Source organism: Plectropomus leopardus, chromosome 14 (assembly GCF_008729295.1).
Source record: "Plectropomus leopardus isolate mb chromosome 14, YSFRI_Pleo_2.0, whole genome shotgun sequence".
In the NCBI taxonomy this organism is placed as follows: Eukaryota; Metazoa; Chordata; class Actinopteri; order Perciformes; family Serranidae; genus Plectropomus; species Plectropomus leopardus.
Genome location: NC_056476.1, coordinates 2457907 through 2472687, shown reverse-complemented (window position 1 = coordinate 2472687; position 14781 = coordinate 2457907). Strand labels below are relative to the sequence as shown.

Below are 14781 nucleotides of genomic sequence, written 5' to 3'. Positions count from 1 at the left end.
AAAAAAGAAAAGAGATTATTAAGAAAATAAAAAACAAGGAAAGGAAATGGCTTGAAAAAAGTGCTAAAAACATAATTATGTGATAATTATACATAACTGCGATGTTAAATTAGTGTTTTTCTCAGTGGGGTCTGGCTTTGAAGAGAGAGGTGAAGCAGTTTCGGTTAAAAAGGGATGACTCTCTAAATATAGGGTTCAACTTAAACTGATAGTTTTTTTTTAGGTGGCTAAAATATGTTACAGTGTGGTGGCACTGCTGCCATCTGCTGTGAGTAATACACCAACTGTGTACAAGTACCTCATACAACCCCACTGCAAAAGATCTGACCTGCCCTTTTAATAGTTAATTGTTTGCTGAATGAATATTAAAAAAGATAAACGTCTACAAACATCAAATTCGCGTTCTTTAATTTATCATTTTTTCTTTACACAGCAGATAAATTTCAGAAACTCTCTGATGCTAAATTACTGCATCTGCATAATCAGCCTCACTTATCTGAAGGCTTTAAAATGCTTCTTTAACCTCTCTGCCCTTTTCTTTCACATTTTCCTTTTATAATTCAGGAGAAATCAATAATGGATCATGTTTTTTTCACCTACAGTCATATCATGGAGAGTAGATGGCCCCTTGTTTCTGTTCCCTCTGCTGCAGGATTTTAAAGTGGACTAATGAACGCCTGTGAAAGTTTAACCCTCCTTTAGTGCAGGAACTTTTTCATCAGATGCATTTTTTTCTTGTGTTTATGCTGATTCTCTTTATCTGCATTTTATCTCCTTTAAGGCTGTTTTTATGTTTCTCTAAAACAGGAATACTTGTTTTATTCGGGTCCACTTTTGCAAAATGACAGGAGGCCGGGGGCCAGTGGGAGCAGTGCGGTACATGTTTCCAGGATTTTAGGACATTTTTCAGATTTTACAACATTCCTAGTATTTTAGCAATATTCTAGGATTTTAGGATGTTTTTAGGTTTTCAGGACATTTCTAGGATTTTGGGATGTTTCTAAAATTTCAGAACATTACTGGGATGTTAGGATGTTTTCAGGTTTTCGGGACATTTCTAGGATTTTGGGATGTTTCTTGGATTTTGGGACATCAGCAGCTTAGATATGACCTCTGTCTGTGGGGTGGGGGATCCTCCTCTAGCACTTTTTTTGATAAACTATCTCTATTTTGATGCTGTTTTATGCACTTATGTAGACTAAAAGTACAAAAACAAGACATGAGAAAATGGTTGGGGGGGCCATCCGGGACCCTATCGGGGCCCAGATTTGGCCCTTGGGCCGTAAGTTGAGAATCAGTGCTCTAAATGGTTTTGTTTATCGTGTTAATCTTTCATACGTGTGAAAAAACAAAATTAACTGAGCTTCCTGCGTCATTTATTCTCCGTGGCGCCCTGACTCTGGTTTCCTTCCCTCTTCAGGTCCAGACTGCTTCGTCTCCGTGCCTGCCAACTCCTCCTTCTGGAGCCGGGAGGAATACACCGAGGCCGGGCTGGCGAGGGCTTCCCACAAGGCCGTGGTGGACCAGGGCATCATGTGGGTCATCGGAGGCTACGTCTTCAACGCCTCCGACTATCACATGGTCAAAGCGTGAGTACTCTCCCCTGTGACTGCAAACACACTCTCGGATTCTGGGCATTTGGCCGCCGCTATCATCGGAGAGAGCTGCGAGACACGAGTCCTGCTGTTGCTATGCGACTGTGGGGAATGCGCTTTTGAAACACAGTGTCTCTGTTGCAAACATTTCAGTATTTTTAACTTCCATGCCTTGTTATACGGAGCGATAATGCTTGGCTGTCCAGTGGCTTCTTCCTGTCTGCTGAAAATCAACAAGTAAAGAACACGGCTCTGCACAGACAGCTGTGCGTCGGGCGAAGGATGTTATTAAAACCATAAAATTACAGGATAGGCCGATGCTCCTCACCATGAGCTCCACCCAGCACGCTCACACTGATCCCCTCGGCTCATATTTTGGTTTTATGGGCTGCAGAAGGACAAGGCCCTTTTATTTCTGCACAGTGTCGATTGCACGACACAGAGCATTCTGCAAACTCCACACAACTGTCTGTGTTTGCGACCTTGATAAAGTTGAACTGGACGATGGCACAGCTGTTTGGCGTGTTTCTGATGTTGCTGCAGTGTAACAAGTATTTAAGAGCAGTGCTTTGATAGAGTGTGTGAAACAAAACCACGACAGAAGGAAACACAGTGATGGCACGCGATGACTCGTCTTGTTGATAAGTTAGTTGGGAAGCAGGTTTAACAGGGTTCACTTGACTGAAGAACATGTATCTTTTTGTCATTATTTACCACAGTCTTTTCATAATACACTTCAATTTAAAGGTTAATTTAATATTTATTAATTACAATGTCTAAACGTGTAAACCCGATGTTATATAATTTATCAAGTTATGCGCTTAGATTACCCTGAATGTTTCCAAAAACATTCAAACCCAAAGAAATCGAACCCACGGAGCACCGAGGAGAGAAAAAGAGAGATTGAAATTTGTAACTAGTTTAACATATATAGCATATGAAGTCCTCATTTTTTCCTCTAAAATTAGGAACACTTGTGGGCACTTTGAAAAATGTCAGATGTATAGATTCTATTATCTCCCAATTTTTATAAATTAAATTATGATAGAAATGTATCTTAAATGTTTTTGAATATGCAATTTATAGCATTATTACCATGATATAATGCTCAAAAGACATTTTTGAGTTCTCTGTGTTTCCATAGAGATGCAGGACATTTATATAACCGTGAAAAACAAGATCGCAGAGAGCAAAATGTGACAGGAGCAAAAAACACCCTGAATCTGCCGATTACCCTTCACAGTCTTACATCAGCTCGATATTAAAACATAATAATAATAGTAAAAATAATATAATAATAAATAAATATAAAGAATAATAATAATAATAATAATAATAATAATAATAATAATAATAATAATAATAATAATAATGATGAGAATAAATAAATAAATTACAAATAAAGAATGCCCTGAAACTGCATAGAACCCTTTACATTCTTACATCAGCTTGATATCAAAACACTACTACTAATAATAATAATAATGATAATAATTTTTTAAAAATTGTAAATAAATGAATAACGACTTAAAAAATAACGATGATAGTAATTATTGAAAAAATGTTAATTTAATTTTTTAAAAAGAAAGGTATGACCTAGAAAAAGTGCTTAAAAATGATGAGAAGTTTTTCACATTATTTTAAATATGTAACCGTGTTTGCCTTGCTTTTTTTTTGGGGGGGGGGGGGGGGGGTCTAACCTTTCCACTCCTTTTCTGTGCACAAAATACTTTATATAATCATTTTACTGCATTCTTTGTTAACAATAAGACATCATCATCTCAGCATATCTTCAGCTGTGTTTTGTTTTGCCTCTCTGAGGTAAAAAGTGACGCCTGCACGCTTCCCACCTGCCACACACGTTTGATAGAGACGATGTTTTGATGCTTCTCGGATCTTCGTCAGGTGAATCATTTTGAGCTGATGAAGATCCAAGTCGGGTCAAAGCGTCTTTATTAACCTCATGTGACACGGAGTAAGTGTGCAGGCGTCACTTCTTCCCTCACGTACAGTTTTTCGATACTCTGCACCTTCTTAATGTGCGTGTAATTATTCTCTCTCGGCTTGTTTTGCGTGCTGCCGCTCTGTCGGACTGTTTGATTTTGTCATCTACGTTCACGTGAACGCAGCATCAATCATTTATTTGGCATTCAGTCATCAACACTTAAAAAAACCTAAAAACATAGAAGGAGAAAATTGTCTTTTTCCTCGTCCTGCTGTGAAACATAAGAATAAACGAATAAGCATAAGGTGCAAACAGCAAGACACAAAAAAGATACAGACGTAAACTGCGCTGACAAACATGCAGTGCGATAATGGAGCAATGTCCTGAGTTCTGAGTCAAGGTCTCCGTCTGTACCAGCGTCCCCGCGGGTCTGTCTTTGCCTGGCTGCACTTGCTTAACCTCATCTCACATTCAAGTGTTTAAGGGAGTTTTTGACTGATTCTGTATTTTGACATCAGGACTTATTCTTTTTGCAAGTGAGCAAATCTCATTTTGTAGCTTCTTAAATCTGTTCTGTAATGTTTATCTCACCTTTCTGTTTTTTTATTCTTCAGATATAACCTCAACAACAAGAGCTGGCTGACCCTTGACCCCTCCGTCCACACTGTCACGCCACGATACGGCCACTCACTGGCTCTTCATGAGGTACGTGGAGGGTTCGTACGGTCTTAAAAAAGTCATGGAAGTCATGGAACTAAAGGTTTGGGAAAGTTCTTCACAAACCTGTATAACAACACATGATGTGTTCAAGGACTGTCAGTTATTTAAAAATCTGACAATATTTTTTAAAATTAATGGTTGTGATAAATAGTGTTAATTTCTGGTGAAGGCAGTTTCACCAAATAATTTTATAGAAAAAAACAAAGACAATAAAAATAAAAAATAAATTGCATTTTTTTCCAGAAAACATGCATTTCAAACCCCCAAAAGTTTTAAAGAAAAAAAGTCACTGCAATGTTTTCTTAAAAATCTTAAAAAGCCAAACAGTTTTAAGGAAAAAAAAATGCCATTAATTTAAAAAAAAATGCCTTTTAAACCCCAAACACTGAAAAAAAGCACATTTTTGCCTTTTTTTTAAAGAAAATGAAAAAAAAAATTCTAAGAAAAAATTTTGGATTTAAAATTGCTAATAATTTATAAAGAAAAAAAGGGCCAAAATTTGCCTTAGGCATGTTCTCTTTAAAAATCGGCAGTAAAATACATAAAAATACAGCCACTTAAAGTTGCATGCCCTCCCCTCAGCCGAAATCAAAAACAAATTCCCTTTCCAATACCTAAAAAAATAATTTGACATGCCTGCCTCTTTTTGCACCACCCCTTCCTCTTTCATTAATAACTAACAGTATAATACTGCTCTGATATCGTAAAAAAAATAATATATATTTTTAGATGCTATAATATAGTAATGAAATGGTCGTGTCAGAGAATGTTTGGTCTTTAAATTACCTCAAAGTCCTGGAAAATTAAAAATGTGTCTGAACCCTGTATGTTTGGTAAACGCATTACCAAACATAAAGACAATATGACTCCTCGCTGCGCATTGCTCTGTTATTACAGTGCATTTATATGCAGCTTCTGCCGCCTGAGCGTAACGTGAAAAGGCCGTCAGAAGAGGATAAGAAAAGAACAGTTGACAACTAAATTAAATGGAGCTGAAATATTATAAACTCTGCATCCTTTTTATTTATGCTTTCAGTGGTGTCTGTCTGTTGTCTGGAACTAATATATAAATCTCAGGGTCTTTGATATGCTGCAGTGAAGTGCCGAAACCGTTTCTTCTCAGCCAGAAAGTCTGTTCGGAGCCACTGATGGAATAATAAATGAGAGAGAGGAGGATTCAGAAGAAGACGCAGCCTGTCTGCTCTGCGGTGTGAGAGGAGCGACTTTGAGCCGCAGAGTGTTTGTAATACACAAATTGCATCACAGCGCGTGTGGATGCGTCTCGCAAGTCAATGTGGGCTTGAAAAGACAAAACGGGAATCAAATCAGTCCTGATGCATGACAGATAGAAGTGATTTAAGTCTCGCACAGGCAGATAACGTACCGAGTCGGGCTCTCAGGCACACTTCCCCTCACTGGGTTATAAAGAAAAACTGAAGATGCCACAACTTCTCTGTCTCTCCTGGAAATGAGCAATAGGTGAAGCAGAGCGGTTTCCCGTGACTTCCTCAACGCCAGAAAATGATGATAATGAATGACATTAGAGCGTTTTGAGTGGCAGTCCAGGTAGTTAGTTTACAGCTTTCTTAAAGAGCTGCAACAATTAATCGGTTCGTTTTTAACTGCTGAATTATTTGCTAATTTAATGATAAGTCTGAGTGAGTTCTAAATAACTATTTAGGGAAAAAAAGCGAAAAATTTGTATAATAACACATAATGTGTTGAAAGACTGTTGGAAATTTGAAAATCCAAAGACGATTCAGGTTTTTATGTTTGTAGCTGTGATAAATGGTGTAATTTTTAGTGCAGGCAGGTTTTCTTAAAAAAGAAAAAAAGAAAAAGAAAATAAAGTCATAAAAGTAGCTCACTTTAAAAAAAAATTCACGTTAAAAAAAAAACTTTGTTTTTTTTAAGAAAAAAAACTAAATTTTTGTCTTTAAAAATTGCCAAAAGTTTTTTTTAAGAAAAAAAGCCTTTTTTCTTTCTTTTTTTTTTTAAAAAGGGAATATTCCTTCAAAACCACAAAAGATTTTAAAGAAAAAAATAAATACCCAAAACCCCCCCCCCCTTTTTTTTAAATTTCAATTTCAATTCAATGAAAGTAGATAATATTAATGTATAATATTTTTGTATTGTAACATAAAAACTTTAAAACTTTGATTTCAACCTTTCATGCTGTAAATGTCACTGCGTAATTTAGATTTTGTTCATGCTAATTTAGTTTGACTGTATGATCTAATTTTGTCTGTCTTTGTGTCTTTCAGGGGAAAATCTACATGTACGGAGGAAAGATCGACTCCACGGGAAACGTGTCCAGCCAGCTGTGGGTCTTCCACATCCAGAACCAGACCTGGGTCCTCCTGAGCCCCCGGGCCAAGGAGCACTATGCCGTGGTGGGACACTCGGCTCACATTGTGCCTCCCGTCCAGGAGGGGGACAGCCCGGTCATGCTGGTGATGTTTGGACACTGTCCTCTGTACGGTTACATCAGCCTGGTGCAGGAGTACAACATCGGTGAGTCCAAGGTGCTGCCTGTGCAGAGAGCTGCAGGTCCAGGTCCCGCTGTAGCAGCCCCATACATGTGTCTAAGACTTCAGGGCCATTCATAGGATTTTAGGATGTTTTAAGGACTTAAGGACGAATCCGGGACTTTAAGATGTTTTTAAGATTTTAGGATGTTTCTAGGACGTTTCTAGGACTTCAGGACATTTCTAGGATTTTAGGACATTTCTAGGATTTTAGGATGCCTTAAGATTTTAGGACGTTTCTAGGATTTTAGCATTTCTTGGACTTAAGGACATTTCCAGGATTTAACACACTTCCAGGATTTTAAGATGTGTGTGGGATTTTAGAACATTTCCAGGAATCAATGATGGTTGTAGGATTTTAGCATGTTTGTAGGACTTTTAGGAATTTTGGGCTGTTTCTATGATTTAAGGACATTTTTAGGATTTTGGATGTTTGTAAGATTTTGGATGTTTGTAGGGCTTTAGGTCGTTTCTTATCGAGGACACACTCTGGCACCTTATGTTTACTAAAAGCACAAAAACAATGTCCAGTGTGACTCACTTTATTTTTATTGTGAATTAGAAAATGGTAGTGGGGTCACCTGGCACCCTATCGGGGGCCCGATTTGGTCTGTTGAGTATCACTGCTTCAGCTGGTCCTTAACTAGTAACTTAAATATATTGGTTTATAACGACCGGGAGAAGCTACGTGTCTGGATCCGGGTGGCGTGTTCCTCTAATCCACCTCCCTCATTGGCAGGCAACCAAACTTAATTAAGAGGTCTCATTGTTTTCTAAAAGCCAATCTGTCTGAGAAAATGGGATAAATGAACCTGCTGCTGTGGCCGATGGACATGAGCGCATGTGAAAGTGATTTGGTTATTATCATTACCTGAATGAACACCAATAAAATCCGATGGCACTTTGGAGCTACTTTTGGACTCATAATGAATTTAAGGAACAATAATAACAAGATTTTTATTTGCGTAACTCTCTCTTACACCAATAAAACACTGTGTGAACTGACTTAAGCTGTAATTACATCCACTACGTCCCCGCTGGGACCAAAAGCTCGTCCTCCACAAAGACCTGTCCAAAGCTGACTGCACTGTCCCGTTTCTCAGTGCTGTATTTATTTCATGAACCTGAAGTGAGTTCAAATGTTTGTGTGACCCTCCAGCTAAGAACACGTGGAGCCTGGTGTCCACGGACGGAGCGCTGGTCCAAGGCGGCTACGGCCACAGCTCGGTTTTCGACCCGAGCACCAGAGCCATCTACATCCACGGAGGCTACAAGGCCTTCAGCGCCAACAAGTATGGCCTGGCCGGAGACCTGTACAAGTTCGATGTGGACAAGAGGAAATGGTGAGGATTTCTCTTTTGTCGCACATTTACATCAACAATACTGCCAAGTATTTCACACTGACCGGAGGCCCGCGTACTTTAGGACGGAGGGAATAAACAAAAGTAAAGAAAATAAAGGTAGTGTGTTGAGTTTTCCTGGCAGGGGTGGCAGATCATATCCCATGTTTAAATTTTTTATGTTTTTCGTCGTCATCTATGCAGATATTTTTTTTTTTAAAATTTCCCCATTTTATTTATTTTTTTTAATTTATGTTTTATTTTAGATTTTTTTTTTTAATTTTATTTATTTATTTTGTTATTTATTTTTATTTTCCCCCAGGTTGCAGGTATCATTGTTTAAATTTCACAGAGGCAGTGCAGATCAGTGCTGTTTATAAATAAATAAAATTGAAGACCTGAAGATATAAAATTATCATGCAAATACATTTAGCCACAATAAATCCATAAAACCATCAGAGACGGAGAACTTGGCACCTGGCCTAAATGCCTCTGAAGCTTACACCCTTCAGGTTTTAAAAGCAAGCTTTCTTTAAAAAAAATACCAAAATTAGACCATTTATCACACCTAGAAACTTTAAAAACAGAAATAATTTTTTAAAATTCACATTTCTGATGGACTTGAAACACATCATTTGTTAGGAGCTCTTCTATCAGAAAAACCTAAAAAAAAAAAAAACTGATAAAAAATGCTGATATCTTTTTAAAGTCACTTTATTTGACATGTCTCATTTAAACTTTTGCCAAAAATAAACTGTTTGCACGAACCAGACCAACCGAAATTCAACTGGGAAGCCATGAATGACTCAGCTGAGACCGACGGTCAAAGCACACACACTCAGTGAAACTGTGACTGAGCTGCAGGCGGTTTCCACCGAGGCGAGAGAACAAGGAGGGTTGGAAAAATGCAAATAGAAAATGTAAATTGCGCTGTAGCAAAATAAAAGTTTAAAAAATGTAGTGGCGAGTTGTGTCATGTGTATACCAAATGAGAATAATAGCTCAGGGAAATGTCAGGCACACGGGCCCCTCGCGTTATGAAAATGTGACCCCTGAACAATATTGTCGAGTAGCCCTGCTGTACGGTGTCACTTATTAATGCAGTGTGCTGCTAAAGTAAGGAAATAATAAGATAAGGTATGATTTATGTTCATTTTTCACACTTTGCTTTTTTCTCTAAAGCTGCATAAAACATTCGCCTCCTCAGGTCTCTAAAATGATGCAAACAAAATGTTCACAAATCATAGACGTGCACATTAAGACAAGCATGTTAGGAGGTCCCAAGCTGGAAAAATTTAGGAGCCGGTGATGTACGTAACAGATGTATCACTGCTTATTTATGGTATTATACAATTGCACTGAGTTGAATTTGGTTTTAATTTGCAAAAGTATTTATGCAAAAATGCTTAACTCTTTAATTTTTGCTCAAAGTCTCAAAAAAGAAGACTGCAAAACAACTGAGGATTTTCAGAGTATCAGAACCAGCTGTATTTGCAGTGGTCATTTTCTTAAGATTAAATTAATGGTAGCAAGAAAAAACAAGTTATGCAAAAAGTCATTATATTAAATGACTTTTGAAAACCTTCCTTTTCTGTATTGGCTGCATCACTGTAAACGTCGATAATGAAGTCTGCAGTCTTCACACACACACACACACACACACACACACACAGGCTGATATTCAAGGCCGAACTCTCACTGGATCCGTTTACTTTAATTCCTCTCTGTTTACCACAGAGTTTGCATTTATTAAAAAAAGGTCAAATGTGATATTTCAGTCACTTGGAGGTTTTAAAAATCTAATACAGATATTTACCTGAAGAACAGCTGAAGAGAGACGTGGTTGGTGAATATACTCAAAAACAGAAACAGGAGAGACCAACTCACAACTTTACGAAGTGGAGACAATAACATTATTCATCAGCTATAAATTAAAACAATTTGCTTCACATTAAGGAAAAATGGATGAACTTTGTAATACCTCATACATCTGATTTTTATTTTATTTTCACAAATCATGGATTATATTGTAAAGAAAAGATTTCTCTCTAACTGTTCATAGTTTTCTTTTTTATTTCATTTTATTTGCTGCTCCGTGTGTGTACCTCTGAAAAGCCCACTGTGGGATGAATGTTTGATGTATGTGCTCTGCAATAAATGACATGTATTTTAACCTGTAATGGTGCAAAATGTTAATTTGTGAATCTATTTTGGAGCTTTGGATGAAGAGTTCTTGTTAGAAAATCTGTCGTAAGAAATTGATGGTCAGCAGGACGTCAATGCATTAATGTTTTCTGCAGAGAAGTTTACAAATATGAGGAAAAAAAACAGCTGCAAACAAAAAGGAGTTTTGCCCTTTTTTTACAAAAACCGCAGCACAATGTGACGGTGTCAGTAGATTGAAAATATATATTTTTTAACCAAATAAGCTTTTGAAACCTGAATCGGAATATTTATAACCTGAATATTTATCATTTTAATAATTTTAAATTTAAAATTATGTCACAGGATAAAAGAAAAATAATTTTGTAGCACTTTTTACATTCAGTCATTCCTTATTTGTTTACAGGCACTATATAAATAAAGTTATTATTATTACTGTGTGTTTGCAGGACGGTCCTGAGAGACAGCGGCTTCTTCCGTTACCTCCACACGGCGGTGATAGTGAGCGGCACCATGCTGGTGTTTGGAGGAAACACACACAACGACACGTCCATGAGCCACGGCGCCAAGTGCTTCTCCTCCGACTTCCTGGCCTACAGTCTGGGTCAGTCACACACACACACACACACACACACACACACACACACACACACACACACACACACACACACACACACACACACACTCTGAACAACAGCGGCTCCTGCAGTCTCTTCTCTCAGCCTCACTCTGGTTTTTCTGCAGAGCATGCATCATCTTTTTCTCTCCTCCGCACCGAGCTGCTTTGCATTCACACAGTCGCACACACTCACACCTGGGAGCTGCTCGGTACAACCGCAGTGTTTTGTTGTCGGACACCAAGCGGCTCCGCTGGAGCAGGAGAAGGTCAAATGTCGCTGCTCGACGTACACGGGCGGTAAAGCACGGCCCCTTTTCATACATATATCGCTCAGAATAATGCGCTCTGAAGTTTTCCATCCGTGTTTTTGTAATATCTTCAGGGAGAACGCACCCGTATGTGACGGTATTTTCCTGGATAGAGGAAGCGAAGCGAGTGTTGAGAACTTATTTTGGATTTCATGGTTTATTTATGTGCATAATAATGCTTTCCTGCGCCGGATCGTTGTCTGGAAAAAGTTGAATCTAAATCGCTGGACTGGAGTTGTGAATAAAGATGTTGTTTTCAATCGAAACTCCAGTCCATCAGTTTGGATTCAGCTGTAGAAATCGTCTCACCTGCATAAGAGAGAGGAACCTTCACGGACACGAAAAAACATTATTTATGCACTTTTCATCTTCGGCTTTTTGTGGTCTGGGTTAGTTCTCATTGTCCCAGCGAGTGGAAATGCTACAGCGTGCAGGTATATTTAAGACAATTTCCACGTTTTTGGCAAGAGTTTCAGGTCCTGTTTCAACATGACAAAAGCCCTCGTGTACGAAAGCAGCTGCATAGAGAAATGGTTCTCCCAGTTTGGTGAGAGAGAATTTGACTGGCCTTCACAGAGTCCTCACCGCAAACCCACGAGACACCAGTGTGGCTCGAAATACAACTAACACACTCACATGTTGTTTTGCATCTCTCGATGCTTCTTTTTGTTATTCCATGTGTCCTGGAGGTTTTTGTGTCTTATTGTTGTTTTGTCTCTTCAAATTCATTTTGTGTCTTTTTGAGATCTTTTTGTGTCTCCTTGAGGTTGTTTTTTATCTCTTCAAGGCCATTTTGTCTTTTTTAGATAATTTTGTGTCTTCTTGTGGTTGTTTTGTGCCTCTTTTTGAGGTCATTTTGTTCTTCTTAAAGGTTATTTTGTGTCTATTTGTAGTCACTTTGCCTTTTTATTTTGGTCCCTGTTGTGTCTCTTTGTTGGCATCTTGCATCTGTTAGAAGTAATTTTTGTCTTTCTGTAGGCATTTTGTGTTTCTTTGAGGTCGTTTTGGATCTTTTTTTAGTCCTTTTCTGTCTTTATTGGTCATTTTGTATCTCTCAGTTGTTATTTTATGTCTCTTTGTAGTTCCTTCTCATCCCTGTGATCTTTTTGAGTCTCTTTCTCATCAGTATTTGTTAATTTGAGTGCAATTTTTCAGGTGAAGGCTAGGGGGCCGTGGGCTTGTGTCCAGGAGGCCCGCTCAGTAATCCATCCATACTCGGATAATGTCGATTGTCTGTATATTTAGTGATTTCCAGACATAATGAACTTTATAAGCCTTTTGATTGGCCCCTTCGAGGCTGTGCACCCAACTGGACAAAACACAAAACCATCCCCAAAAGATCCTCAAAACTCCCCCACTCCAGACAAAAGCTGCTGTGAGCAAATTCTAGCATGAAATTCTTCCTAAAATCTGTTATTAGATTGACTGATGTTTGTGTTCTATTCACATTTGTACCGTGAAGGAAAGTCAGGTCTTTAGGGGGGCAATTGTCACATCCGATTGTGTCGAGCATCCCCTCGAGCTGCAGTTCACATTTGGCTCCCTGAGGGTTTCCCGGTGAAGGTAAATACAAAGTGATCAAAGCTTAATAATAAAGGCACTAACTTGTCAGTGAGGGACTGGCACTGGTTGCTTTGGGGACGTTATCTCGAGTCTCTAATGTTTATTCTTGTGCTCTCCTCTTTGTTCTGCTGAGGTGCCTTTAATCAAGATGCTTAACCTTCAGTCTGTGTAACACAGTCGCTCAGCAGAGAGAGAGAGAATGATACAGAGCGACTCCCGTATGTGTGTCTGCTTTAAGAAAAGGCAGAACGTTTATTTAGTCTATATTTCTACAAGAACCCGCCGCTCAAAAAAGTGTTTTTCTTTTGTTTATGTCCATTAAAATGTCTGATCTTGACTACACTGACTTATATCTGTGCACACTTTGTCGTGCGTTTACATTCCTCTGCTGAAGGGAGTGATGTCTGTGCACTTTCCTAAAATCTGACATTCAAACGTATGCCGGGTAAACTAGATAAGGATCGTCATTAATGTAAAGCCAATCGATTTTCAGGTCTTGAAAGGCTTGATTTCTTTGAAATTTACCCAAAATCTTAAAAAAAGAAATCACTATTTTTTCTTTAAAAAAAAATAAAAAAAATAAAAAAGGCAATTTAAAAAAAGAAAATGTGTGTTTTGAAGGCATGTTTTCTTTAAAAAAAAAAAAAATTAAAGTAAATAAATTGCCAAATTTTGGTCTTAAAAAATCAGCCAAAAAAAATTTAATTTAAAAATTAAATGCAAGGCATGTTTAAAAACAATGTGTGTGTGTGATACATAAATTCTCAGTGAGCGAGACAGAGTAGATCTGCTTCTAGCCCCTTATCAGAGTTTAAAAAAACCCCTTATGATATGAGGAAAACCCTGTAAACAAAACATCAATCATAGCAAGTTATTTTTACAAACTGAAGTAAGCGTCTGGAGAGGGACTTTAAATACAACAATCAAAAGTTGGTAGTTGCTGCTTGTCGTTTAGTCTTTTTTGCATTGTGATTATAATCCCATTTAAAGTTCTCTGATAGTCTCTAATAGAAGTTAGCGCAGCTTTGTCAGAAACCATCCCAGCATCCTCATTGTGTTCGCTGCCTGCAAATATTGTTGTAAATTGAGTCGACCTCCTTCCGCAGCGCCGTCTGAAGCTGCTCATTAATGTGAGGCTTCAGTGTGTCGGGATGGGAGGGAGAAATCCCCGCGGGCTGCGAGATGGCCTCAGGACTTTCTGTTTTTCTGTGTCATTACCAAGATGATTGACAGGCAGAGAAATTACAGTCTCAGGGACACAAGCAGCCCCCGTCCCCTCACTCTGCAACCAGCTTTTGTTCATGAGAATTGCATGTTGGGACTGAAACGTCCCCAGCAGACGTCTTTCAGCTCATCTGATCGGTGTGAGGAACAGATGACGAGGAAGGCTGCAGCAGCACATGTGGAGGCATCACATGACAGGGTCCGAAAGGTCATGACAAACATGGAAAAGTCATGGAATTTGCAAATAGCAAACACCAGGCCTTGAAAAGTTTTGGAAAATTCATGGAATTTTGTTTCACAAACCTGTATAATGACACATGATGTGTTAAAGGACTGTCAAAAGTTTAAAGATTCAATGTGAATCTTTGTTTTTATAGTTTCTGAAGTTGTGACATATGATGTAATTTTCAGTGATTTTTAAAGAAAAAAAATTGGCAAAAAAAATTTAAAGATAAAAAAAGGTCAACATTTTTAAAGAAAACATGCGAGTTTAGAAGACATGTTTTTTTGTTGTTGTTTTTTTAAATCACCAAAAAAAAAAAAAATCGCTTTTTTTCTCTTTTAAAAATTTCCAAAAATGTTTACAGACCAAAACGAAAACGTGAGTTTGAGAGGCATGTTCTCTTTAAAAAGTCACCAAAAATTTTGAAGAAAATAAAACTACCAATTTGTTTTTATTTAAAAATTGCCAGAAACTTTCTAGACAAATAAAGATCATTTTTTCTAAGAAAACATGCAGGTTTTGAAGCCATGTTTTCTTTAAAAAAACACACACA

The 14781-nt window shown here is 38.0% G+C and overlaps 1 protein-coding gene across 1 annotated transcript in view; it reads left to right on the top strand.

Moving 5' to 3' along the window:
- atrn (attractin) overlaps window positions 1–14781 on the top strand; it is a 186895-nt gene that overhangs the window by 38579 nt on the left and 133535 nt on the right. Inside the window, exons 6-10 of the mRNA XM_042500720.1 lie at window positions 1421–1589; window positions 4155–4245; window positions 6525–6774; window positions 7948–8131; window positions 10741–10895. Coding sequence (XP_042356654.1) covers window positions 1421–1589; window positions 4155–4245; window positions 6525–6774; window positions 7948–8131; window positions 10741–10895 — 849 coding nt within the window. The remainder of the gene's footprint in view (window positions 1–1420; window positions 1590–4154; window positions 4246–6524; window positions 6775–7947; window positions 8132–10740; window positions 10896–14781) is intronic.